General features: G+C 46.6%; 1 protein-coding gene across 1 annotated transcript in view; it reads left to right on the top strand.

Annotated features, from left to right (window-relative positions):
* Pgbd5 (piggyBac transposable element derived 5) overlaps positions 1-2,751 on the top strand; it is a 58,207-nt gene extending 55,456 nt beyond the window's left edge. The window contains exon 7 of the mRNA XM_005345871.2: positions 1,197-2,751. Coding sequence (XP_005345928.1) covers positions 1,197-1,392 — 196 coding nt within the window. The 3' untranslated portion in view covers positions 1,393-2,751. The remainder of the gene's footprint in view (positions 1-1,196) is intronic.
* Positions 2,752-27,324: the final 24,573 nt, after the last annotated feature.

Genomic DNA, 27,324 nt, shown 5'->3' with positions numbered 1-27,324 from the left:
TGATAACCAGAGGAGGCTGTTGTGCACAGATCTAGCCTGCCCAGGCATCCTAATACCCAGAGGAGGCTCTTGTGCATGTAGATGCCTTCATCACAGTCTTCCTACCCAGAGCAGAGCTAGTCCAGCTGGCCAGGTAGCCAAGCACTAGCTCGACTGCCTTAGGGGAACCTCCATTGTTGGGCCTATGATCTGGTCTGGAGCACCTAGCCTGTGAGAAGCCACCTCTTCTGCCTTGACAGGACACTTACCACATCAGCGCCACCGTGTTTCAAAGAAGGTGGCGTCTTAGTGGACACAGGGGTAGTGTCCTGTGCTAGATACTCTGGCGGTCTTCAGACATGATATAGCCAGGATGCAGAGAAAATATCTAGGAAAAGATAATCCTAAGAGATAAGGTTCTGGGCACGAATAGTGTCTCAGGGCCAGCCCCAGCGTCCTGCATCTTCCCCAAGGAAGGACAAATGAAAGCATCTGGGAAAGAGAGCGCCTCGCAGGGCCCGGAGCTGAGGGAGCAAGTGCTTCAGGTGTAGATGGGCCTAGAGCAGGGCTTTGGGAAGAGGGCTGCTGGGGACTGGGGTCAGGCCTGCTGTAGCCCCACCCTCTCTCCCATTTCTCAATAGCTGTTCCTTTTTCTTCATTTTCCTTGAGTGAAGTTCACTGTGACAGAGCCCTGCCCACAGCTGGTCCCTGGCGCCCCCACCGTATGTGCGTCTGCAGAAACTGTGACCAAGTGTAGAGTCTCTGGAGCCTCTGGGTTCTTCTTCCCAGCTTCCCAGCTGCGTGACTTTTCTGAGGAGAGGACAAACACTTGTCCACCCCAGATCGGGCACTCGTTACAGATTAAAGAAATAGTTCCAATAGTCTATCCTAGTCAGCCAGCAAGTTTATCATGGCCACTGAACAGGAACAAGGGTGACAGCGCCCAAAAGCTCCATTCCTGGGGTTCCCTCAGCTGATTGGAGAGTCCCCTCCTCCCAGTATTTGCATGGCTGATGTAGCCTTGGGATGGGACCTTGTGAACACTGCACTCCCCAGCCCCCCAAGTTCCAAGAGCTCCCTCAGTGGATTTTATTTCTTCCTGTGATTTGTGGGTTTTGTTTACTTCCTGCAACTTAAAGAGCTTCCCTCCACGAGGAAGGGATGGAGCGTTTAAACCTCGGGAAACAGCTATGTGACATTGTACTCCTCTCTCCCAGGTATTTCATCTCTCACAAGCCAAACAAGACGTGGCAGCAGGTGTTCTGGTTCGCCATCAGCATCGCCGTCAACAACGCCTACATCCTATACAAAATGTCAGATGCCTACCACGTGAAGAGGTACAGCCGGGCTCAGTTTGGAGAGAGACTTGTCAGGGAGTTGCTGGGCCTGGAGGATGCATCACCAGCCCACTGAGACTGTGCTGGCCCAGGGGTGGCAGGGACAAGGAGGGAGCCAGTCACCTGCCTGCCTGTTGGAGGGCCCATGTGTGGCCAGAGGGTCTGCTTTCAGCATCACCCCCCCCAAAGGGGGTGGGCTCCCCAGAGCCCAGTACAGGTGACTGGAGGGGCTGTGGCGGCGGAAGCTACCAGCAGCAGGACCGGTGGACCGTGCTCTGCTGCCCAGAGCTTGAGAGATCATGACAGGCTCAAGTTCAGACCAGGCAAGCTTGCAAAATGGGCCACTCAGTGCCACCACTCAGCACCTAGGGACATGTGTGATCAGCTTAGATGGCTCCCTTGAAAGAAGACATGTGGTGTGGTGCCGTTAAAATTCCAGGAGACAGGAGCGGCTGCAGCTTGCTGACTAAACAGGGTGTTCCTGCTGCATCCTCCACGGGGCTGGTGTGGGGCAGGGCCGAGAGGGAACCGAGAGGTTCACAGAGAAGAGCAATGCTGTTTTTTTATTTTTCAATATATCTTCAGGTTATTTTCCTACTGTTGCTTAGGGTCTACTGTAAACGAGATGTGTCCCTTCCTCTCCCACCCCCGACACCCTCACAGTCCGCTGCATGATCACAGTTCTGTGTCTGGCCTGGGGACCCGCAGGCTGTGCTCTTCGTCACCATGTTGTTGTTGGCAGAATTACTTGTTTTGAGAAATACGTAGCATTGTGAAAACAAAATCCTCCAGCATCCTTTCTTCGTGTGTGGTGGTCCCCCAGAAAGGTACGGCTGGATCGGGAGGCCCTGGCTAGGGAACCCCCTGTGACTCGACCTGAGGTTGGGGACTTCCCACAGCAGGGGCCGGCAGCAGCCAAAGACCCAGGCCCTTCTGCCAGAGGTTGACACGTCTCCATGGAGCCTCCGCCCCTAGGTGGATCCAACATCCCCACACACGGGAAACGAGGGATCTCTGCACCTTGCAGCAGCCCCTTCATCTGAGCGCCACCGCCACCTAATCTCTCCAGACACACCATGTCCTCAACGGGGGCTTCGGGGCACTCTTCCGTGTTCATTTGGTGAGCTGAGGTGTGGCTGCACCTCGTCACTTCTGTGTCCTCCCTCTCCACAAGCGCCCTCACTTGTGGGTCCCGCGATGCTGTGGATCGTGGGCCTGATTTCAGATTGTGTTTGGGATAATTTTGCTGTACCCTTAACTGGATTGCGAGCACTTTTGCCACGTGGAGAAATATATTTTTAATTTGTGACGCTTTTCTACAAGGTCCACCTTTTTCTGAGTTCAAGTGTTTCCAACACTTAGGGAGACTAACGAAGGCCAATGACTTTTTCTTTTCTGTCCAAACAAGAAAAATAAAAATAAAAGTCTATTTAGATGTCGGCTGTTAGTATGTGGCTTTGTTTCTAGGGTCAGGGTGAGAATGCTACTCCTCTGATCTTGCTTCCCCATCGTGTGACCGGGTACGTGTGAGCTAAACTGTTGGAATCGTGAGCCACAGGAGAGTTTACCAGAGGAATCAGCGAGGATTGATGTGTGGATATACATATGAGTGAATGACAGTAGCTCTGAGTGTAGCTGTCCAGACTCCTCCCCCCCAAATTATTTTTAGTCTTGGTTACCTAAGGTCAACTGTGATCCAAAAATACTAAATGAAAACTTCTAGAAATAAACCTCCCATAAGTTGTAAACTTTTACTATAACACATTGCTACAGTTGTTGTGTTTTATCGTTAACTTCTTACTGTGCCTAATTAAACTTCATCACAAGAGTGTAAGTAAAGAAAGAAACACAGTGTGTGATTCCAGCACCCACGCATGGTCTTTGGTCTCAGAAACTTTCCCTGCTGAGGGATGGCTAGGGACCATTGGGTCGCTCCCACAGGAGGCCAGCAGGTGGCACTGTTCTACCGGGCGTTTGCTCCCGTAACCTGCTGGAGCCACCCCAGGGTGCAGGTGCTCTTTGTGGCTCTGGTGCCACCTGTTTTCTCTGAAAAGTGGGAAGATGGCAGCTCGGCCGTGGGGGCATGGCAGCCTGTGAGGCACCTGTGGGCTGGGGTTAGAAAACCTTCAGCTTTGGGCCTTGCTCCACGGGTGTGCCTTAGAATGGCTTCGGGCACCGCTGTCATTAAACTCACTGGACAAGGCCAGTGTCTCCTGGTCCTGAAGCAGACACTGACTGTTCAGGAAGCAGATGTCCCTGGTCCCTGTGTCCGCTTTCTGTCACCCAGACAGAAGGCAGGCCTGTTAGATCACAAGGCCAGACCGTCCTTCTCCCAGCTGCAGGCATCTTAGCACGTAGCTCACCCGTCTGGTTTAACAAGGCAGAATATCTTGACAAGAGGACCTGGGAGAACAAAGCTGTTGACTCTGTGGCAGCAAGGAAGTAAAAGGTCCCAGTGTCCTGTTCAAAGGCACACCCTGACGGCCTAGCCTCCTTCCGCTGGACACCCTCCTGCCGGTTCTGCCACCCGACTGATGAAGATGTCTCCAACGTAGCCTTTGGGACGACAGTGACGATCCATATCCCAGTGACCCAGGAAGTAATTCTCCCAGAGGTGTAGCACAGGTCCCAAATCCTTCTTGCCTGTCCCACATGTCACCACTTCCCCAGGGATGGGCCTGGCAGAACATACGGGGCCGGCGGCACCACACTTCCTATGGCCAGTGAGGCCTCTCTTGGTTTAAATGTGTCCCCAGAGGTTTTTTTCGTTACCAGGCATAGATATGACAAAATCATGAACTCCAGACCCCTTCTATGAAACAAACCCCAGAATTTCTCTAAGGCAAATGGTCCCCAAGGCCCCCTGAGCAAGTCACGCTGTTGTCCAGAGGATGCGTTGTGTGGTTAGCGGCGGCCTCTGGTGAACTCAGTTCAGAGTGTAAATATCTGTGTATTTGCCCCTTTCCTTTCTAGGTTCAGTATTTGTCTGACAGGAGGCTCTGATTGGGACGTTGTCTTCTGTGGTCTTTGGGTCACCTTTGAAAACTTGGGTGGGTCATTCTAGGCAAAGACTCCCTGGCTACCGACTAACCAAGGAGGCTCTCCACCAAGATGGAGTACTCTGTGTGTAAGAGTCAAGATGGACTCTTCCCAAGGCTCTAAATCTCTCATCTACAGCCAGTCATCGGCTACCACTTCCCTGAAGCCAGCCTCAGCACCTGAGGCTGTGGGTGTGGAACAGTGCTGTGGGGCAGTCACCACAAGGGTGGCACCAGGGACCGATCCACCCTTCTGTGGGCTCGCCAAGGGTACAGGTCATGTCAGTGTGTGGCCGGCAGTGGGTTAGCACAAACAGGCAGTCGAGCATGAAGAGGCCCTGAGTGAGGCCCTCTGTGCCTTCCCAAAAAAATTATTAATAAGACAGTAAATTTAAGGGTTTTTTTACTTTAAGATTGTCTTTAATTTTGCTGCAAGACAAAGGAGAGGGAGAGAGAATTCATCCAGTGGCTAGAGAGATGGCTCAGTGGTTAAGAACACTTGCTCTTACAGACGACCCAAATCCAGTTCCCAGCACCCACACCAGGTGGTTCACAACTACCTGTAACTCCAGCTCCAGAGATCCCACACCCTCATTCTGGACTCTGTAGAAACCTGCACTCAAACACACACATTCACACGCACACAGACACACACACACACAGACACACACACACACACACTTGTACACATCAGTAAAAATAAGTATTTTAAAAGTTCACCTTGAGTTTGCAAGGTAGGAAGCTGGGTGCATTCATTCTGTTCCATGCATTTTCACGTGTAAACTGAGGATCTGGGGTTTAAGGGCTGTGGCAGGATTTTCACTTGATGCTTTCTTCCCTGGCATCATTTTGCTCTGATGCCCAATGCCAAGTGACCTCCAAATCCATAGGAGGACAGTGTCAACTTAAACCTGCAGGCAAGGCTGTCTGGGACCCTAACAGTCAAACCAGGTCCTGGTCTCACCTGCAGCTAGAGCCAGTGACTAGGAAGGGGCCAGGATGGGAGTTCCCCACAGGGATACACGTGGAAGGGATGGGTGAAAGAACCGAGGCTGATAGGTGGTCAGCCCTGACCTGGGGGACCTGGACAGTGGCCTCTGAGCTTCTTGGTCACTTGTGAAAAGGTGTTGTGTACTAGTCTTTCTTTTAGGCCACCAACCAGCTCCTAAATCATGACAGACTTCTTAGTCATAAACGCTCAGCCTAGCTGAGGCTCCTTTCTGGCTCGTTCCTTAACTTAAATTAACCTGTTTCTTTTATTTAGCATTTGCCTCGGGGCTTATTACCTTTCTTCTGTAATCTTACTTTCACTGCTTCTAGATGTCTGCCTGGCTAGAGCCTGCCTGGCTTCTTGTCCCGGACACATCCCTCTTTCTCTCTTCCTCCCTCTTACCTTCCGAGACCAGGTTCCTCATCCTATCTGCTCTCTCCCTGGCAGCCCCCACCTGCCCTTTTCCTGCCTAGCTGCGGCCATTCGGCTCTTAATTAGACTAATCAGGTGCCTTAGGCAGACGAGGTGAAACAAACGCAACACACGTGTACATAATTAAACAAACGCAGCGAAAACAAAACACACCTTCACTCAGTTCACGTAATGTTCCTCAGCATAAACAAAGGTAGCACCTCTTTGCCCAGTTAAAATAATATTCCATAGAAGTATTAGATTAGAGTGGCCCCGGGGCTGGATGGGGCCTGATGGGTGTTGTCTCTGAGAGGCAGCCTCCAGCACTGGGGGAAAGAAGTGTCCAGCATTCAGTGCTGGCTAGCTGGAGACAAGGCTCTTCCAGAGACCGAGGACAAACCGCCAGGGGCAGCTGATCCTGGAAATTGCTCTCAAGGAGTGCTGGCCCCCGTGGGTGGGAGGGGCCTCTAAGTCCACCTGTAGGCCTGGGCAGGGCATCTGTTTGAAGTGCTGACCCCCAAGAAAAGCACACGTTCAGGAAGCCCAGCCCTAGCTCTGGGCTCACAGATGGTGACCGGACAGCCTATCCTGAGTTCCCTGCTCCCTTAAGAGGAGCGTGAACTAACGCCATGAACATGGTCTGGACCTAAGAACGCTGTCTCCCAAGCCCCCCGTTTCAGGTGGACGTTTCTGACCACTCCTGGGGAGCAGCCATGCATCACAAGGACATCGCCGGGACACCTCTGGTCAGAGGAGACGGTAAGTCTCAGTTTAATACAAATTCCATAGACCGTGAGGTAAGTCTGTGGCCTTCTGTGTAACCTATGACTGCTGTGAGGATAGTTCAGGTATCCAGTTATGTTTGTTCCGTCACCAGAGTTTTACAGCCCGAAACTCTGAAGTATGGTCACATACATTGTGTTTTCCACTCTCTGGGTCTCTTGCGGTGAGAGGACATGATAAATGTGCTCACACAAGACGCCAGGTTTGCTGGTGGACACAGCTGCTCTAACCGTTTGAGTGTAAGATGACACTGGGAACGGATGTGCTGAAGGCTGGGTCCCCGGAGGTGGTGCTCTTGGGAGGTGACTGAACTGAGCCATGACTTAGCAGCTGGTGAGTTGAGCCATTGGACAGCAGACAGGGCCTGCTTAGAGGAAGTGGTTACTGGAGGCATGCCTTTAAAAGCTCGCCTTGTTCCTGGTCCCTTCACCCTTCACACTCTGCCTCCTCTGGCCACTGTAAAGGCACGTCCTTCAACCACAGTGTTTCTGCCACGCCACGGCCTGAAAGCAAGGGACTGAAGCTATAAGTAAAAATAACCCTTTCTTCCTCTAAGTGGGTTTCTCAGATAATGTTATCTCAAAAGCCTGACTGATAGATCTGGGATTAGGCCACACTTGGGAATCCCACCCATGGCTGTGGGAGATGAAGACAGGCCGGGGTCCCTGGCTGACCCATTCTGCGGCTGCTCCCTGCGTCTTCCTTGTCTCTACTTCCTTTCACCCTCTGCCATAGGCTGTTCCTTGTAGCTAGCTAGCGGCTCCCTCAAACACTGGCCTGCAGGCCTTTGCATTCTCGGCCCTGAGGGAAATCTGGAATCTGGACTGAGCATCACAGTAAGCAGTGAAGAGGCCCAAAGGTGACGTGTGAGCAAAGAGGGAGCCCTGTGTAGAGGGCTGGGCCCCGGGTCCAGGTTCCCGAGTGACTTGGCCGATAGCCTGCGCTTAGGAAATCTGCCTAGGGGAGGAGTTCAGATGAAGACTGAAAGGGAATGTGGCTCGGGCCTTGCTAGGGATGGTTGCATTTTCCAGGGTTCTGTTCTGTTTTATTACTAGAGAACACAAGGGTTTTAAGGGGGCTGGAGAAGAGGGCTCCATGCTTAAGAGCACTGTTGCTCTTGTACAGGACCTGGGCTTGGGTCCCAGCACCCAGATGGCAGCTCACCAACAGTTTCTAACTCCAGTTCTAGGGGTCCCAACACTCTCTGCTGGCACCAGGCACACGTGTGGTGCCCATTCCTACATGCGGGGTAAATCTAAAAGATTCTGAGAGGCACATGTCTCTCAACATCAGAGAGGACATTAAAACATTTTAATAATAATTTTTAGTACACATGTACGTGTGCGCCAGTACACACTAGGGCCAGCAGAAGATATTGGATGCCCTCATGCTGGAATTAGGTATTGTGAGCCACTCTGTGTAGGTGCTGCTGAGTATTGAACCCTGGTCCCCTGCCAGAGCGGCAGACACTCGTAACAGCTGAGCCATCTCTTGAGCCTCCAGCATTAAAATATTTTTGCAACACATTATAACGATGCTTGAGGTTTTCTGCCACTCAAAGATAGTTTCGAAGCATGCTTTAAAATCTCAGTGATTTCCAATCGGTCTCTCAGGAAGGGCAGGATTTACCTTCACTACTTTCTTGTGTATCGTGATGTAATAACTTTTTAATGAAATGGCGACTTTCTCCTAATCCGTTTTTGATCCCTTCCCTCTATGGCTCTGTCCACATCTCTGCAGTTACTCTTTTAGCTTCCTTTCCCAAAAGTCCTCTGTTGGAAGGGGGGGGGGGGGCAGAGGAAGCCAACAAAAGGAAATGGGCTCTCTGAGAGCTTGCTCCCAGAAGACATTGCGAGTAGATGGCATGGGGGGGGGCATCTAAACAGGACCAGCAGGGACAAGAAGACAGCCCAGAGTTTTATGAACTAACTACCCAGGCCAGCGCCGCCGATTCCCACGGGGCTTCTCCCAGCTCCAAGGAATGAAGCTGGTACTTTTCCCTTTCTCTGTGGTTTGGTCTTTAGTCTTTTCGGATGTTCAGTTCTTTGTCCAGCCCAGAGAATGAGTTCAGTGATGACCCCCACCTGCTAGATGACCATCAGCACCCCCATTACATTTCCTGGCTTCTCTTGTTTGGATTTGAGATGTATACTTGACTAAAAATCGAGAAGGACTTGGAAGTGGCTGTTATAATCTGGTCATGGCTTCTTCTGAGCAACGGGACACCCCCACCACTAGCATGGTGGGAATCCCGTAAGGCCCCACCTCCATTGCAAGTAAAGAGAGCAAGAGAGTGGGCCTCAGGCTATCATTTAGATTTTGTGTGGCTGGCAGACTTATACTGAAAGAACTAGGGTGGAGGCTTATGCCTAGACCAAGAAGAGATCCTGTAAACCAAACCCCCGGGAACTGATGATCTTCCCAGGGAGAGCAGGAGGGAGAGGGAAGACTCCCCACTGGACATTCCTGGGGAATGGCCATGAGGAATGACCAGAGCACTCACTCCTCTGCTCCGTTGCTTCCTTACCCCACACTTGGCTCTTGGGCCCCTGGGCTGTGAAGAGCAAAGGGCAGGCACCTGGGGCCAGCTGGGAGCCATGAAGACTTGCTTAGCTTTCTCTCAACATTCTAGCGCTTAGGCAGAACTCAAAGTCATCTTGAAGTTCTGATGGAAGGAAAGAAAGTAATACAAAGTGGAAGAAAGCCTGCTTTGAGTTCAGGATGGGGAATGCCTGCAGCTCAAGTCCAGGAGGTTCCAAGTGAACTGGAGGGCAAGGGCTGTCTGTGTAGGGGAGCTTCATCCGAGGTTGTATATCCGAGGGGCTGTTTGTCCAGGCTCCACAGAGATACTGCTGGCGCAACAGGGCCAATGCCTTCATACATGTGTCCTTCCCCTAGCCTACGCTCCGCCGTGCCCCTGGCCCTGTTGTATATGCACTGATCTCTGCTGCCCTTGCAAAAAGAAAGCAGCGTCTGGGGGTCTCCAAGCTGATGGGTAAGTGGGGAAGAGAATGGCAAAAATGCAGGGTGTGGGGCTGTGGGGTTGCAGGGCTGTGGGGTTGCAGGGCTGTGGGGTTGCAGGGCTGTGGGGTTGCAGGGCTGTGGGGCTGCAGGGCTGCGGGGCTGCAGGGCTGCGGGGCTGCAGGGCTGCAGGGGGGATTCGGTGGAGCAGTCTTGCCCTGGTTTCTACCCCTGGCCCTGCAACAATCAGCCCATACTACTAACGATGTGTAAGGGTTTTCCAGCCTGTAGCCTAAACGGCTAGACCTTGGACGTGCGTGCCCATGTGCAGTCGGCCCAGGCCAGGTGCCACACACAAGCTGATGCCAGGATCAGCCTGCTTGAGTGCCAGGCTGTAACGAGGGCTCCCCCAGATCTCAGTGTCTGTTCCTTCTGCCTGGCATCTCTCAGCCTGTTTTTCTCTGGTTGAACTAGAATATTCTTTCCCTCCTTGCTGCCACATTTGCTCTGTCTTTCTACACCTTCTCATCTGGTTTTCACTTCCCAGCTGCATTCCGTGCTTTCCAGATTACAGGTACACGGGGCAGATTATTCACACCGGGCAGATATCATGCTTCGAGATCATAAATGTGGAAAAGAGAGGTCAAAGGTGATACTGACTCCAGATTTTATTTAATGGTGGGTTTTTTGTTGTTGTTGTTGTTTTTGGTTTTTCGAGACAGGGTTTCTCTGTGGTTTTGGAGCCTGTCCTGGAACTAGCACTTGTAGACCAGGTTAATGGTGGGTTTTACGAGGCTGGGAATTAAGGTCCCAGGGTATTGAAGACTCACATTTGCGAGAGTAAATAATCCAGGCAGGTATCCATGCCCGTGTCTGCAAGTAAGTGACAACCTCCGGGCAACACAGACTGGAGATGCTCCAATGTATGTTTTGTCTTCCGAAGGGGTAGTATGGGACAGCCCCCTAGACTGTCCTTGCCCACGGGGATCTCTTTGATCTGTGGGCTTTTAGAAGGAACACCTGATAATTTTATGCACATGAGCCTGGTCTCATATAAACTAGAGGTTAAGAAAACTGGCCTTCGCTGGGAAGTATCAGAGTATGTGAAAACCAAGACAGAAAGTCTCCACAGCTTCAGGCAGATCCTGGCATGGGTTGAGGACAAAATGAACTCATTACTTGCCCGTGAGGCTTAAGAGAATTGCGGGCCCATGTGTTCCTAAGCACTTTTCTGCCGGGTGTTGTCAATAAAGGAAGGAAGGTCATGAAAGGCCTCCAAGGCCACAGAGGGACCATTCACTGCTGTAGAGCCAGGCCTAAAAGAGCAGGGTAAACCAGAACATGGAGTGATTATCCCCCTAGCTTCCCATGTCACGTGATCAAGAGTGGGATAAGGTCTCTAGTTTTGCTTGTCCACCTCCGACAATGCCATTAGCCTGGCCTGGATATACAATCAGGGCATTTCTAGAGGTTGGACAATGGTTAGCTTCGTGGCCAAGAGTGTCCCGTAGATGTCCACCGGTGTGAACCCTTCAATCCGTGGGACTATAACCGTGTCCCCTTTTATCTACCCACTGACCCCCAGCGATGGCGTCAGACCTGAGTGAGAATTCCCTTTCTCTATGACTGCTCCCTAGGTCAAGCTTTGACCCCTTCACCTGATGCGCATGTCATGAGGTATAGTAGGGAAGGTGGCTCTGAATAGCCAGTTTCTGCTGGAAAATGGAAGAGTGGCTGGCAGATAGCAGTGGCCGGATGCAGGCACAGCACAGATCAGCCTGAAAGGACCCAGGAGCTGGAGGTAACCTGTTTCATTTGGATAACACTAGGTTTGGAGCCAAGCCTCATGTGTGAAGCTTTCTTAAGCAGGAGTTTTCTCCTCCAAAGGCCCCTAGCTTGCACATCTGGGGCCAGACAGGAATGTGACAGTCACCAGAGGCCAACCTATAAGAAAGGAACGACCTTGCCTGGATGCCGTGGCTGAGAATGAGCTGGGGATTGTTTCTCTGGGATTCTGTAAATGACTAACATGGGGAATTTCTAAACTGGAAGATGATTGGTTCCCAGAAGGAGGCAGAACCCAAATTCTGGGCTTCTGGGAGGATGTTACTGTGCCGAAGCTGGGCTCCCAGGCTCTGCCTAGTAGACCCTCGGTCATCTGGGACTGTGTAACACGTGTGGCCACGAGCTGACGGGCTAGAGCCCACTTGTCTCCTTTCTGTATCTGGCTGTCTGTGAACTGTGTGAGCTTGACCCTAGGGATGTTTTAACTTTGGGGTTTGGTGTGATATGAGGCTGGAGCAGAGCAGCCCCCATCACACAGAATGCTCTTAGTGAACTCAGTCGATGGGGCTTCTTGCCCATCTCGGGGCTGGTGTGGTCCACATAGAGAGTGTTTTGAGGACTGGTGGCATCAAATGTCCTGAATACAAGCAGAACTATAGGGGACCTGGGCCTGAGTCCCAGTGGTGAAGGACAAGGCAATGGAAAAGACTGAACAAGGAAGGTGGGAGGTGGCAGGGGTCTGAACCATGGGTGGGTGCCGAAAATCCGTCACTTAGCCTAGCCAGCTCAGACTCTTTCTGGGCAAAGGGCTCTAGCGCCCCACTGCTGACAGGCTTGGACGGGCTCCCCAGGTGGAGGAGGAAATGCAGGTAGCAGAAGGGCGACTCCTCCTCTGTCTTATGTGGATGGGACAAACCGGTTCCGAAATTCCTCCGATTTTGGAACACATATCTGCTTTCCCAAACACTGGGCAGGTTTAGGCCCCCAGACACTCAAGCAGAACCCCGATCTTTGTCAGAAGATGTGGTCTCACATCTTTGCGGGAGACGATGGGAGACGAAGGCCGCCTATGCTCACAGAGCCATAGGGTACTGAATTGTTCAGGCTGTCTGCCTTCATACGCAGGCGCATGCATGTGTGAATTATGATTGCGATTGTGAATGTAGGTTTCTAAGTAGCTGGCCAGTGTCTCGTGACCATTGCTGTGATGGAACACCTTTGGGTAAAAAGCGTTTATTTTGCTTATCTTTCATTATCAAGAAGGAAATGGGGGCAGAAACTCAAGCAGGGTAGGAAGCTGAAGGCAGGAGCTGATGCAGAGACCACAGAGGGGTACTGCTTACTGGCTTCTCAAGGTTGCTCAGCCAGCTTTCTTATAGAGCCCAGGACCACTAGCCCAGGGGCTGGACCCGCCCTATAATCACTAATTAAGAAAATGCCCCTACAGACCAATCTTATGGAGGGTTTGGTTTTTTTGTTTGTTTGTTTGTTTGTTTTTTAACTGAGGCTCCCTTCTCTCAGATGATTTTGCTTGGGTCAAGTTGACATAAAACTAGCCAAGACAGTCACCCTGTCTAACCAGGGAGGGTCTCAAGTTAGACACTGGGAAAGACAGGTATTTCTGTCATCCCAATCTCCTTGCTCACGGGAGCTCACTGGACTCACCTGTAACCTTATGGCTGGCTAGTTTTTATTGTCAGCTTGACACAAGATAGCGGTGTGGGAAGAGGAACTCTCAGTTAAGAAAATGCCTCCCGTGAGATTGGCCTGAGGGCAGTCTCCCAAGTACTTGATTTGGGGATTGCCCTGGGAGGCCCCAGCTCACTGCAGAGGGTGGGCGGAGCTACCTCCGGGCAGGTACTCAGGATAGTTTAGAAACCAGCTGGGCAAACTGTAGGGTGCAGCACCCACGTGTGGTCTCTGCTTCAGTTTCTATCCCCAGGTTCCTGCCCTGAAGTCCTGTCCTGGCTCGCTCCATGATGGACTTCTATCCGGACAAGGAAGCTGAAATAAACCCTTTCCTCCCCGGGTTGCTTTTGGTCATGGTGTTTTATCACAGTAAGAGAAGCCCTGACTAAGACAACTTATACAGTTTAAAAGTTCTGGCAGAGCCTAAGGAACACAGAGTATTAGAGTGTTCAGGAAGTCTCACCGGTTCCTGTTTCAGTCATCTGGGCCCACCTCTCCTGGTTATGAGGGCAGGTGCTTTGGGTCCAGCCAGTTATCATCCGACTCACACTGGTCTTCTGTTGAGTGTGAGCCGCTGGGTTCAGCTTTCCTATAAATGGCTGTGCACTGTTAGAGCTTCCTGAGAAGCGGGCTTTGGAGGCAGGATTTGGCTTCCGACTTCTGACTCAAACATCTGTCATTAAATAAATGTCCTCCCTTTGCTGAATCAGGCTGCCCCGACTCCTGGACAGGAAGAGGTGGCAGAGGAGACAGTTCAAGAGGATGATGCTCTAAGACAGGCTTACCTGAGTATGAGATGCTATTTAGACATCTATTTATCATTAATAATTTCTTCCTGCCGGGCGGTGGTGGCGCACGCCTTTAATCCCAGCACTCGGGAGGCAGAGGCAGGCGGATCTCTGGGAGTTCGAGGCCAGCCTGGTCTACAAGAGCTAGTTCCAGGACAGGCACCAAAGCTACAGAGAAACCCTGTCTCGAAAAACCAAAAAAAAAAAAAAAAAATTTCTTCCTGATAAGGAAAATGTGGGACACCATGACCTTGGCTCGCTTTAACACTGCAGCATCTACCTGCAGCATTGCGGCTCTTTATCTCGTGACATAAATCTCTGCAGCTATCATTCATTCGACATTGAAAGTGCCGCCATCGTAGATCTCTCTACTGTCTTGGGTTTTCTCTCAGGTTTACTGGGGACGCCCCAGGACCATAGTTTAACCATATGCACACAGGTAAGAGTATGTGTGAGTTGCTAGTCAACTTTATTTTATTAAGGTGATCTTGTACCATACAGTCTGCCAAGCTAAACAATGGCCACCGTCATGACATCAGCTGTGTCAGCTTCCAAAAGATCATCAAAGCCAGGCCTCCTGGCTGTTGGGCTAATTAATGTTATTCTAAGATTGCTAGATGTTTTTCCAATGGCAAAGAATGTTATAAATCTTAAGCAAGTCACATAAACTATGTAAAAGGTCAAAGTTCAATGCATTGCTATCAAATCTGAGCTTAGATCTATGGAGTTGTTGGGCAATTCTCTGGAACAATTATAAGAACTGACTGAAATGGGAAAATGTTTGTCATCAGTTTTAACTGTTTGGTGTTTGCTCAAGCTTTATCTAAATATTGCACAGTAACTAAAGAATGAGATTGGTGTCATGTAACTAAAGTCATGCGATTACTGACCTTCCGGAGGTCATAACCATATGTGGAGGCTATACTAACGTGGTCAGAGGAGTTAACGGGGAGAATGTTTTCCACCTTGCCTTCCAAGGGGTCTGTGTAGCACCTCTCACAATGTTCTGTAACTATTGGGGAACCAATAGTTGAGCCCCCACCCAGCAGGAAGTAGACTATTAAACAAAACAAAGCAAAAACCAGGCATCGAGGTATAAGCAGGAACTTCTGACTGGTAGAAAACCATATCTCTTGATTGCCAGACTGAAAACCGCTGAAGCTGGGGCACCTGGGCTGTCTGTCACTCACTGTCACTGCGACAGGGCACTGTAACCCGCCAGGAAGCAGGAGGGAGTACCTTCCTTCCTGTGGCAAACCTTTTGGACACTGGCAAATTTAGGGCCAGCATCTCCAAGCTTCACCACTGGGAGGCGCTCAAGCCCAAAGGGTTTGAGAGTTCTGCAGGGCAAGCACGCAGAGTCTGTTGGCTCTCTGAAGGGCAGGCAGTGCTAGACCCAGAAGCCCACAGTAACCTTGGCGTCTGTAGCAGGTGCTGATGGGAGGGTGTGGCCGCCAAGGGAGGGTTCTTCCTGTACCCACACAGCACAGTAGAATATCTGAAGAGCTAGGAAAGGAGCCATCCAGGTCAAATCAAGGTTGTGGCCTCTAAGGACAGGGTTGTACGCCTGTGTAGAGTCTCCGACTGTTGGCCTGGATTCGGGCTGGGAGAGGGGCAGGTGTAGGTGCTGCTGTCTGGCTTCAGCTGGGTCACAGTAACAAGACAGAGGCAAATCTAACCTGATCTTACCTGCATTCGATGATCTTCCAAACCCAGTTTTTTGCCTTTCTTCTTTCCTGGGATGTATTCCCAACCTTGGACGAGGTTGTTCCCAGTCTGTCCAGCAGAGGGAAGCAGAGTCTCAAGTTATCACGAAACAGACAAACTAGCGTTCAATGTGGCAAACTGGGGGTTGAACTGTGGGGAAGCTGGGACTATGAAGACATGGCCCAAAGTGAGATCAGCCACAATAAGGTCATGGGGACTAATGTAGAGTGTCAGGGAAGGAATGGGAAAGGGTTGTAGAACCCTACAGTCCTCAGGTGGCTACTGATGTCTAGGTTTATACAGCGCTCCCTTGTAGGAACAATTAAGAGGACCGAGGTCCCTGATCTATAGTGACATATTACTTGTGTTTTAATGCATAAAACTTGCCTGAAGATCAGAGGGCAAAGTAGCCACACTAGTCGCACAGGCCAGGGAGTGCTGGCCCACACCTTTAATCCCAGGACTGCAGACAAATCTGAGAGTTCAAGGCTACCCTGAGCTACACAAGATTGACCCAGAAACAGATCCAGGTGGTGGTGGCTCACACCTTTAATCCCAGCACTAGAGAGGTGGGGACAGGAATGATAATGGCTGGGTGGAGAGAGGATCATAAAGGGGAAGAGACAGCAGAGTGTGAAGTCTGAGGATTCATGGAGACAGGATCTCGCCCTTTTGGTCTGACAATCTGGTAGAGGTTAAAGGTCTCTCTAGTGACTGGCTGTTTTGCTTTTCTCATCTTCAGCTTGAAGCCCGATATCTGACTCTGGGTTTCTATTATTTGTGCAACACTGATCCTATTGTATATTTTCCAGTAGAGGAAAAGGGCACAGGGCACGTGACAGACAAGCAGGACTTGGGAAGGGGGAGGGGTGGCACGTTGCCCTCCAGGTCTGATGGGAGCTCACCTTGGAGAGCAGCAGCAGGGGTGGCCCTGCCTCAGGCGAGCTGAGCCACCATCACAGGGACTCTGGCCGAGGCTAAGGACTTCACCTGGGTTTCCAAGCAAGAGTGTCAGGGACACAGGCTAGCGGCTCAGCTACCAGGAGAAAGAGGTCAGGACTGGAGCCCAGGGATACTCACACCCAGAGCCCGCTGTTCCTCCCACTCGGTTCCATCCCAAGCCAGGCAACCTGACTCTCTCTTGGAAAACTCTGTCTAGTCATGGAGTTCTTTCCGCGACAAAGGGAAGGCTCAGCAGCCACTGGCTGACTGGCAGGAATTCAGCCAAGCGGGTGAGGTGCTGTGCTTCTTGCCACCTGGACAGCCCACCCCACTCCCACCAGGACACCAAGAAGAGAGGACAACAGCTGTGCTCTCTGATGGACAAGCTGACCCAACCCCTGGTTCTTGGCTGTTCCCAACTCATAAGATATTGAGAACTCAGGGTAAAAGCCCACAGTCTAAAATGGATGTGCTCACAGCACCTCTGAAACAGCTGACCTTAGCACAACAACAGCTTTTAGGGAATACGTTTGCCTGCTCGGGGATATGAGGAAGCTTCCAGAAGGCAGCCTGTGGAAGGGGCCAGTACCGGGACCGTCGTGTGGTAGATTGTCTGTCTGACCTCTAAGATGTCTTCCCTCTTAGCTGCCCTTGAAGGGCTTGGTCACCATAGTGGCAGCCACAGCCCAAAAGGAAGGGGTTGCCCTGTGTGGACAGAAGAGCTGTGGCCCCGATCCAGGGCACTGGTCTGTGATCTTTGCCATCGTGAAGCCCACTGTCACGATCGGTAAGGTTGCCACCCAGCAGTACTGGCTTGTGCGAGGGGCACTATTTGGTGCCTCTGTCCCAGCACCATCCACGACCATTTTCTAGGGCACGAGGGTGGCCAATGGGATAGTGAAGAGGAGGCTTTCGTCATTCAGACAATGTTCCCAGACAGACGCTGCCTCTGGGCCAGCGCCCCAACAGTTCAGTCTGTGTCCACATCTGCGTCCCATCTGGTTCCTGATTTAACGGTTTGACTCAACGACACATCAGAGAAACTCCTTTACTCCCATGCGGCGAACTTCTCGATCCACAAGAAAGAACAACCACCACACGAGGATTCTTCTCAGATCACGCTTTAATTGGAGTGCCCTTGGTTGAAGGAGCATGAAGCGAGAGGGGGCAGGGAACGAGGGGCAGGGAATGAGGGGGCAGGAAGTGAGAGGAGGCCCGAGAGCACTAAGGCAGCTGCTTATATAGGGAATTGGCACACGGGTCGCCCTGTGATTGGCTGCCATCATCAGCTGACACCAGACTGCGTCGGGATAGGCCCAAGGACCCTTATCCATCGTGCATGCGGGAAGCAGGGGGACACACAGCTCTCAAAGGCATAGCCAAATATGGAGTTGTTTATAACCAACAAGACAGGATGTCTGCGCCATCTTATAATGGCGATCGTTTTTGGCTCGCTACACTCCCAGGCCTTGGTGTTTTCTGCGTCTTGGGTCAAGTTTGCTATCAAAACATTTGGCACGAGAACGTTCAGTTGAGTGAGCTCCCTGCTCCTCTACTTCATTCCTTTCCTTTGTTTCTTGATACGAGGTCTCTGAAACTTTTGACATAGCCAAAGATAACTTTGGATGTCCGATGCCCCCACCTTCATCTCAAGTGCTGGAATCACAGTATATCTCACCAAACCTACTGATTTTTCAAAATGAGAGAAGCTAATGAAATTCGGGTCTGCTATAGAGACCCACCTTACAGGCCTGAGCAACTTTTTGGTTACAAAGAGATCCTTGACAGAGATGTCTTTCCCTCTGGCAAGCTGGGCAGGAGCTGTTCCTGGTAGGGGTGTATATGGATGTTTCCTCGGTGAAGAGTGGCTCACCATCAGAGCTCAAGCCTTAGGTGTAATGTAGAGATCTGCCTTCCATTTAAGACATTCCCAGATATCCAAGAGCATAGAATTACTACACACCCAAAGCTGTTCGCCCATAGCTGCTCAGATAGAGGAAATAAGCGTGCCCTGGTTTTACCTCACTTATGGATGAGAAAAGTGATGACCTAAAAGTAACCTTGCATTAAAAGATTCCTAACTCCTCATGCTCACCTTCACCTCAGTTTACTGATGATTTAGTTCAGAAGATTTACTGCTTATATTGTATTCCCAGGAGAAGTAATCATCCATCTACCTACTGCCATGGGGAAGATAAACCTCCATTGGTGCCTCTGATAGGCATCAAGTCCCAGATCTGATAACTAAGAGGCTCGGGTTTCCTCTTTGTTTTCAGTTGCTTAGAGTAAATGGTATAAACCTCAGATCTGAAAGGCCCTTAGAGCTTGCTAACATTTGACAAAAGAGCTAATAGACTAAGGGCCAGAAATGTTTCTTGTCTGTGTGTGGGGGTTGCTGGTTCCTTACTATGCCTACAGGATTTTGTGGTCTCTATAGATGGGTAAGAACAAAGAGAGTTAACAGAAGCTGGAGCTGAAGTGTCCCAGAGATTAGCAGATAGGAAAATGAGGAAGAGGAAGAAGAAAGAAGCAGAGAATTGGAATTGGAATTAGAATTGAGACAGAGAGTTAGAGCTAAGAAATTATAGACAGGAACAGAAGAATTAGAATAGAGAACAAGAAAAAACCATGGATAGAAAGAACGTGTTGTGAGTCGATTTTTTCCCTTTTACTAATTGTGGCATCTTTCTTTCGAACCCTGAGAGAAAACTTTAGAGGCAGAACCTTTAAAGTTTTTGATAAAAATACACTTAGGAATGAGTACATACCATATTTGTCTTTCTGGGTTGGTTTTTCTAGTTCTATCCATTAGCATGAAAATTTCACAATATCACTGTTTTTCACAGCTGAGTAATACTCCACTGTGCAAGTGTACATTTTGTTTATCCATTCTTTAATTGAGGAACATCTAGGTTGTTTCCAGGTTCTGGCTATTACAAATAATAACGAACATAGCTGAGCAAGTGTCGGTGTAGTGTGAATAGTCTGTGAGACTGGATCATCTCACCAGCAGCCTTGAAGCTGTTAAGAAAACTGCCACAAAGGCATTGAGAGGCCGGACCACCTGGCCACCCGTTTTCATTCATGTCTGCCCTCTTATCTGCAAACATTTAAACTTTCAAAGGTAGCACACATATCTGCATTGATACGAGTATGGAATGTGCAGTATCTTTAACAAGTCAGTTAAAGATTCTTTTTTGTTTTATGTTTGAGAAAGAATATACATCATCTATTTTATAGGTTTTTAAAGGTTTATTTATTTATGTCTGTAGCCATAATTTTCAGATTTCTGATCAAATCTTATCTTCTTTAACCTTGAATGAATCCACAGCCTTTTATTTTCTGTGGAAACAAAAGCATAACCTCTTCTCCATTGCAACATATTTTTTGGCTTCCACTTTGAAGTTAAGACATTTTAAAAATATCTAGGTTAGTTTAATTTAGCAGTTTCTGTAATCCAGTGTCTTTTAGCAGCTAACATTTGTTCATCAGTAATCAAAGATTCAAAGATAACACAATATAACATACAGGATCCAGACTTCCTGTGTATTTCCCATTTCTACATGACTTATTCTTTTTAAAATTATTTTGCTCTTTAAGACTTTATTATTTTTAGACTATTTACTTTTATGGTTGTCTATATCCTTTCTCATTCTTTTTAAAGCCTATGCACATTGTTAAAGACATTGCAATCTGTTTAGAGGTTTTCTCCATCTGAATTTCCTTTACTGTGTATCTGTAATCTTTTCTGTCTGCATGAGCAAAATCTTAACCCACTGTGCAGTTTAGCTCATGAAGCCCTGGTGGTTCAAGCCCTAGGGCAGTGGCCAGGAGATGTTTCTCTGTACTGCGACCTGTATAAGAGACTGTAGAATAAGGAAGTAGGTTTGGCTCTGTTTTTGTGTGTTTACAACCTTTAAAAAAATCTTTCTCAGGGCTGGAGCGATGGCTCAGAGGTTAAGAGCACTGACTGTTCTTCTACAGGTCCTGAGTTCAATTCCCAGCAACCACATAGTGGCTCACAACCATCTATAATGAGATCTGGTGCCCTCTTCTGGGGTACAGGTACACATGCAGGTAGAACATTGTATACATAATAAATGAATAAATCTTTAAAAAAAAAAGCTTTCTCAGATCTTATGTGGTAATACATGGCCAGACATTCGAGCCATTTGTAAGGTGTCTTTCTCTGTTTGACTAATCAGTTCCCAAATCACAACACAGAGACTTTTTATTAATTATGAAAACTCAGCCAATAGTTCTGGCTTGTTTTTAGTTAGGTCTTATAGCGTTAATTAACCCATTTCTATTCATATATGATCCACCATGTGACCTTTACCCTCATCCCATTCTGTGTGTCTGACTTGTTCTGTGCCTGGCTTCTCCACCGTTCTTCTTCCCAGCATTCTCTCTGCCCCTAAAATCCTGCCCATTGGCTATTTTGTTTTTATTAAACCAATTACAGTGACATATCTTCACACAGTGTAAAAGAATATTCCACAAGTTTGTTTATATGGTGGATTATATCAACAGACTTTCTTATTTTGAACCATCCTTGCATCTCTGGGATGAAGCCTACTTGATAATGGTAGATGACTTTTTTTTATGTGTTCTTGGATTTTGTTTGCCAGTATTTTATTGAGCATTTTTGCATTAATGTTCATGAAGGGGATTGGGCTGTAATTCTTTCTTTGTTGAGTCTTTCTGTGGTTTGAGTATCAGGGTAACTATAACCTCATAAAAAGAATTTGGCAATGTTTCTTCTGTGCGAACAATTTGAGGAGTATTGGTATTAGCTCTTCTTTAAACACCTGGTCAAATTCTATACTAAACCCATCTAGCCCTGGGATTTTTTTGGTTGGGAGATTTAATGGCTGCTTTTATTTCCTTAGCAGTTATAGGTCTATTTAAACTCTTCATCTGGTCTTGATTTAATTTTGATATGGTACCCATAAAATTGTTTCTTTTTAGATTTTCCAATTCTGTGAAGTATGACCTATTGATTCTTTGGATTCACTCAGTATCTGTTATGTTCCCCCTTTTGTTTCCAATTTTGTTAATTTGAGTATTCTCTCTCTGCCTTTTAGTTAGTTTGGATAAGGGTTTGTCTATCTTGTTCATTTTCTCAAAGAACAAACACTTTGTTTCATTGATTCTTTGTATTGTTCTTTTGTTTCTATTTTATTGATTTCAGCCTGGAATTTGACTATTTCCTGCCATCTACTCCTCTTGGTATGTGTGCTATAGGCATGTTGTCCTTTGCTTTACAGCTAGTATCCACTTATGAGTAAGTACATACCATGCTCATCTTTCTGGGTCTGGGTTACCTCACTCAGTATTGTTTTTTCTAGTTCCATCTATTTGCATGAAAATATCAAGATGTCATTGGTTTTTACTGCTGAGTAGTACTCCATTGTGTAAATGTATAACATTTTCTTTATCCATTTTGGATGAGGGGCATCTAGGCTGTTTCCAGGTTCTGGCTATTACAAATAATTCTGCTATGAATATAGATGAAAAAATGTCCTTGTAGTATGATTGAACATCTGTTGGGTATATACCCAAAAGCGGTATCGTGCTGGGTCTTGAGGTAGGTTGATTCCCAATTTTCTGAGAAACCGTCATACTAATTTCCAAAGTAGTTGAACAAGTTTGCATCATTGATTTTTTTTTTTTTTATTTTAGCCATTCTGACTGGTGTAAGATGGAATCTCAGAGTCGTTTTGATTTGCATTTCCTTGACGGCTAATGATGTTGAACATCTCCTTAAGTGTCTTTTGGCCATTTGAGATAGATTCTTCTGTTGAGAATTCTGTTTAGATGTGTACCCCATTTTGGATTATTTGATATTTTGATATCTAATTTCTTGAGTTCTTTATATACTTTGGAAATCAGTCCTCTGCCTGATGTGGGGTTGGTGAAGATCTTTTCCCATTCAGTAGACTGCCTTTTTATCTTATTGATTGTGCACTTTACAGAAGCTTCTCAGTTTCAGTAGATCCCATTTATTTCTTGTTGCTCTCAGTGTCTGTGCTACTGGAATTATATTTAGGAAGTGGTCTCCTGTGCCCATGTGTTGCAGTCCCACTTTCTCTTCTTTTAGGTTCAGTTTGGTCGGATTTATATTGAGGTCTTTAATGCATCTGGACTTGAGTTTTGTGCATGGGGACAGATTTGGATCTATTCGCATTCTTCTACATGTTGACATCCAGTTATGCCAGCACCATTTATTGAAGATGCTTTTTTTCCCATTGTATAATTTTAGCTTCTTTGTCAAAAATCAGGTGTTCGTAGGTGTGTGGATTAATATTCAGGTCTTTGATTTGATCCTATTGGTCAACCTGTCTGTTTTTATGCCAATACCAAGCTGTTTTCATTACTGTAGCTCAATAGTAGAACTTGATGTTGGGGATGGTGATGCCTATGGAAGTTCCTTTATTGTACAGGATTGTTTTGGCTATCCTGGGTTTTTTTTCATATGAAGTTGAGTATTATCCTTTCGAGGTTTTTGAAGAATTGTGTTGGGATTTTAATGGAAATTGCATTTAATTTGTAGATTGCTTTTGGTAGTATTGCCATTTTTTGCTATGTTGATCCTACCTATCCAAAATGGAGGTCTTTCCTTTTTCTGATGTCTTCTTCAATTTCTTTCTTCAAAGACTTAAAGTTCTTGTAGGATAGGTCTTTCACTTCTTTGGTTACTGTTATCCCAAGATATTTTATGTTATTTGTGGCTATTGTGAATGATGATGTTTCTCTGATTTCTTTCTCAGCTTCTTTATCATTTGTATATAGGAGGGCTACTGATTTTTTTTTTAGTTGATCTTGTATCCTGCCATATACTAATGGTATTTATCAACTGTAGGAGTTCCCTGGTAGAGTTTTTGGGATCACTTATGTATACTATCATATCATCTGCAAATAGTGAAAATTTGACTTCTTCCTTTCCAATTTGAATCCCCTTTATCTCCTTTTGTTGTCTTATTGCTCTAGCTAGAACTTTAAGAACTATGCTGACTAGATATGGAGAGAGTGGACAGCTTTGTCTTGTTCCTGATTTTAGTAGAATTGCTTTGAGTTTCTCTCCATTTAACTTGATGTAGACTGTCAGCTTGCTATATATTGCTTTTATTATATTTAGATATGTTCCCTGTATCCTGATCTCTCCAAGACCTTTATCATGAAGCAGTGTTGAATTTTGTCTAAGGCTTTTCAGCATCTCATGAGATGATCATGTTTTTCTTCCAGTTTATTAATATGGTGGATTACATTGACAGATTTTCATTTGTTGTGAACTATTCCTGCATATCTGGGGTGAAGCTGACTTGATAATGGTGGATAATTTTTTGATGTATTCTTGGATTCGGTTTGCATTTCTGTATCAGTGTTCATGAGGGAGACGATGTGGGATTCCCCCTGTATGCTGTGATACCGTTGGTTAATAAGGAAACTGTCTTGGGCTTGCACAGGGAATAGAGGTAGGTGGGGAAATGCTGGGAGGAAGAAGGCGGAGTCAGGGAGAAACCATGTAGCCCCACTGGAGACAGATGCTGGAATTTTGCCAGTAAGCCACAGCCACATGACGACACACAGATGAATAGAAATGGGTTAAATTAATATGAAAGAATTAGCCAATAAGAAGCTAGAGCTAGGCTGGGTGGTGGTGGCGCACACCTTTAATCCCAGCACTTAGAAGGCAGAGGCAGGCGGATCTCTGTGAGTTAGTTCGAGGTGAGCCTGGTCTATAAGAACTAGTTCCAGGACAGGCTCTAAAGCTACAGAGAAACCCTGTCTCAAAAACAAAATAAAACAACAAAACCAAAAAACAAAAAGAAGCTAGAGCTAATAGGCCAAGCAATGATTTAATTAATACAGTTTCTGTATGATTATTTCATGGCTAAGCAGCTAGGAACCACCCAAGTGGCCCCCTCCTTCTATAGGGAAATCAGTCTATAATTCTCTTTCTTGGTTGAGTCTTTATGTGGTTTTGGTATCAGGGCAACTGTAGCCTCCTAAAAAGAATTTTGAAATGTTGCTTCTGTTTCTATTATGTGTAACAATTTGAGGAGTATAGGCATTAACTTTTCTTTGAAATTCTGGTAGAATTCTGCATTGAAACCATCATGCCCTGGGCTTTTTTTGGTTGGGAGGCTTTTGATGACAGCTTCTATTTCCTTGCAGGTTATAGGTCTATTTAAACTGCTCACCTGGCCTTGATTTATTTTAATTTTGGTATGTGGTACCTATACAGAAAATTGTCCATTTCTTTTACATTTTCTTTTACATGGAGTGCAGGTTTTCATCGTATGACATAATGATTCTCTGTATTTCCTCAGTGTCTGTTGTTATGTTCCCTTTTTCATTTCTGATTTTGTTAATTTAAGTATTTTCTCTCTGCTTTCTGGTTAGTTTAGATAAAGGTTTGTCTATCTCGTTGATTTTGTCAAAGAACCAGTTTTTTATTTTATTGATTCTTTGTATTATTTTCTTTGTTTTATTTTATTGATTTCAGCCCTCAATTTGATTATTTCCTGTAATCTATTCCAGTTTTTTTTTATCTGTTGAGGTTTGCTTTGCTCCCAAGTATGTGGTCAATTTTAGAGAAGGTTCTATGAGGTGTTGAGAAAAAGGTATATTCTTTTGTGTTTTGGTGAAATTTTCTATAGATGTCTGTTAAGTTCATTTGAATCATGACATCTCTTATTTCTCTGTTAAGTTTCCGTCTGGTTGATCTGTCCACTGAAGGGTGTGGGGTGTTTAAGTCTCTTACTATTAGTGTGTGGGGTTTAATGTGCGATTTAAGCTTTAGTAATGTTTCTTTTACATATGTGGCTCTTGTATTTGGGGTATAGATGCTCAGGATTGAGACTTCAACTTGATGGATTTTTTCCTGTGATGAGTATGAAGTGTCCTTCTTTATTTCTTCTGATTGATTTTAGTTTGAAGTCTATTTTGTTAGATATTAGGATAGCTACACCCACTTGTTTCTTAGGTCCATTTGATTGGAAAATCTTTTCCCAACCCTATACTATGAGGTAATGTCTGTCTTTGAGGTTGAGGTGTGTTTCTTGTATACAGCAGAAGGATGGAGCCTTCTTTTGTATCCATTCTGTTAGCCTGTGTCTTTTTATAGGTGAATTGAGTCCATTGATATTAAGAGATATAAACAACCAGTGATTGTTAATTCCTGTTATCATTTGGTGGTAGCGTTTGTGTGTTTTTCTTTTTTGTGGTTTGCTGGTGTGAGGTCGTCTGTTGCCTATGTTTTTGTGGGCACAGTTAGCTTCCTTGGGTTGGAGTTTTCCTTCTAGTTCTTTCTGTAGGGCTGGATTTGTGGATAGGTATTGTTAAATCTGTTTTTTTTTTTCATAGAATATCTTGTTTTCCCCATCGATGGTGATTGACAGCTTTGTGGGGTATAGTAGTCTTGGCTTGCATCCGTGGTCTCTTAGCGTCTGCAGCACTTCTATCCAGGACCTTCTGGCTTTCAGGGTTTCCATTGAGAAGTCGGGTGTAATTATGACAATACTACCTTTATATGTTACTTGGTTTTTTTCCTTTGCAGCTCTTAATATTATTTCTTCTGTATATTTTGCATTTTGATTATTATATGACAAAGGGACTTTTTTTTTTGATCCAGTCTATTTGGTTTTCTGTAAGCTTCTTGTCCCTTCATAGACATATCCTTCATTAGGTTAGGAAAGTTTTCTTCTATGATTTTGTTGAATATATTTTCTGTGCCTTTGAGCTGGGATTTCCCCTTCTTCTATTCCTATTATTGTTAAATTTGATATTTTCATGATGTTCCAGATTTCATGGATGTTTTAAGAATTTTTTGGATTTAACATTTTCTTTCACCAATGGATCTAACTCCTTTGTAGTATCTTCAACCCCTGAGATTCTGTCTTCTGTCTCTTGTATTCTGGTGGTTATGCTTGCATCTATAGTTCATTTACCCAGATTTTCAATTTCCAGAATTTCCTCAGTTTGTGTTTTCTTTATTGCCTCTATTTCAGTTCTCAAGTCTTGAACTGTTTGAGCTGTTTGCTTCACCTGTTTGATTGTTCTTTCTTGGTTTTCTTTAAGAGATTTTTTTGATTTCTTCCAATTTGTTTGTCTTTTCTTCCATTTCTTTAAGGGAATTTTCATTTCATCTTTAAGGGTCTCTATCAACTTCATAAAGTTATATTTAAGATCGTTTTCTTCTGCCTCTTCTGTGTTAGGATGATCAGGCCTTCCTGTTGTATAACCACTAGGTTCTGGTGTTACCATGTTGCTTTTTAGGTTGTTGAGGGAATTCTTACATTGGCACCTACCCATCTCTTCCTCCAATTGGTGCTGGCAGTGTCTTTGTCTCTTGGTCCAATCCTTGCCTGTGTCTTAAGGAGCTTCTCTTAGTCTACTCTGTGCAGTTGCCGTCTGTGTCTCAGGGAGCCGCTGAGGTCTCTTCTGGCCTGTTCTTGGTCTGCTCTGTGCAGTCGCAACCTGTGCTTCAGAGTTGATCTGAGGTTGCAGGGGGATGGGTGGGTTTGGGGACAGAGTGGGACTTGTAGCTTACAGGGTCCGATCAGTGGGGATGGTGCTGGAACAGTCTACCTGTAGGAACTCGCCTGCTGGATGGGGAGTGAAGCTGATGCAGGTTGGAGAGGGCCCGGGGTTTTGCCCTTGGTACCAAGGGGTGCCCAGCTGGGTTTACTCACTTCTTGGTCCACTCTGTTTCCTCCAATTCTTTAAGGGACTTTTTCATGTCCTCTATAGGCCCCTATCATCTTCATAGAGTTATTTTTAAGGTTGTTTTCTTGTACTTAGCTGCACTGGATTGTTCAGGTCTTGCTGTTGTAGGATCACTGGGTTCTGGTGGTGCCATACTGCCCTTCCTGTTACTGAATGTATTCTTTTTTTTTTTTTTTTTT

The sequence above is a fragment of the Microtus ochrogaster genome, chromosome 4, assembly GCF_000317375.1.
Source record: "Microtus ochrogaster isolate Prairie Vole_2 chromosome 4, MicOch1.0, whole genome shotgun sequence".
NCBI lineage: Eukaryota > Metazoa > Chordata > Mammalia > Rodentia > Cricetidae > Microtus > Microtus ochrogaster.
This window is presented reverse-complemented; position numbering and strand designations above follow the sequence as displayed.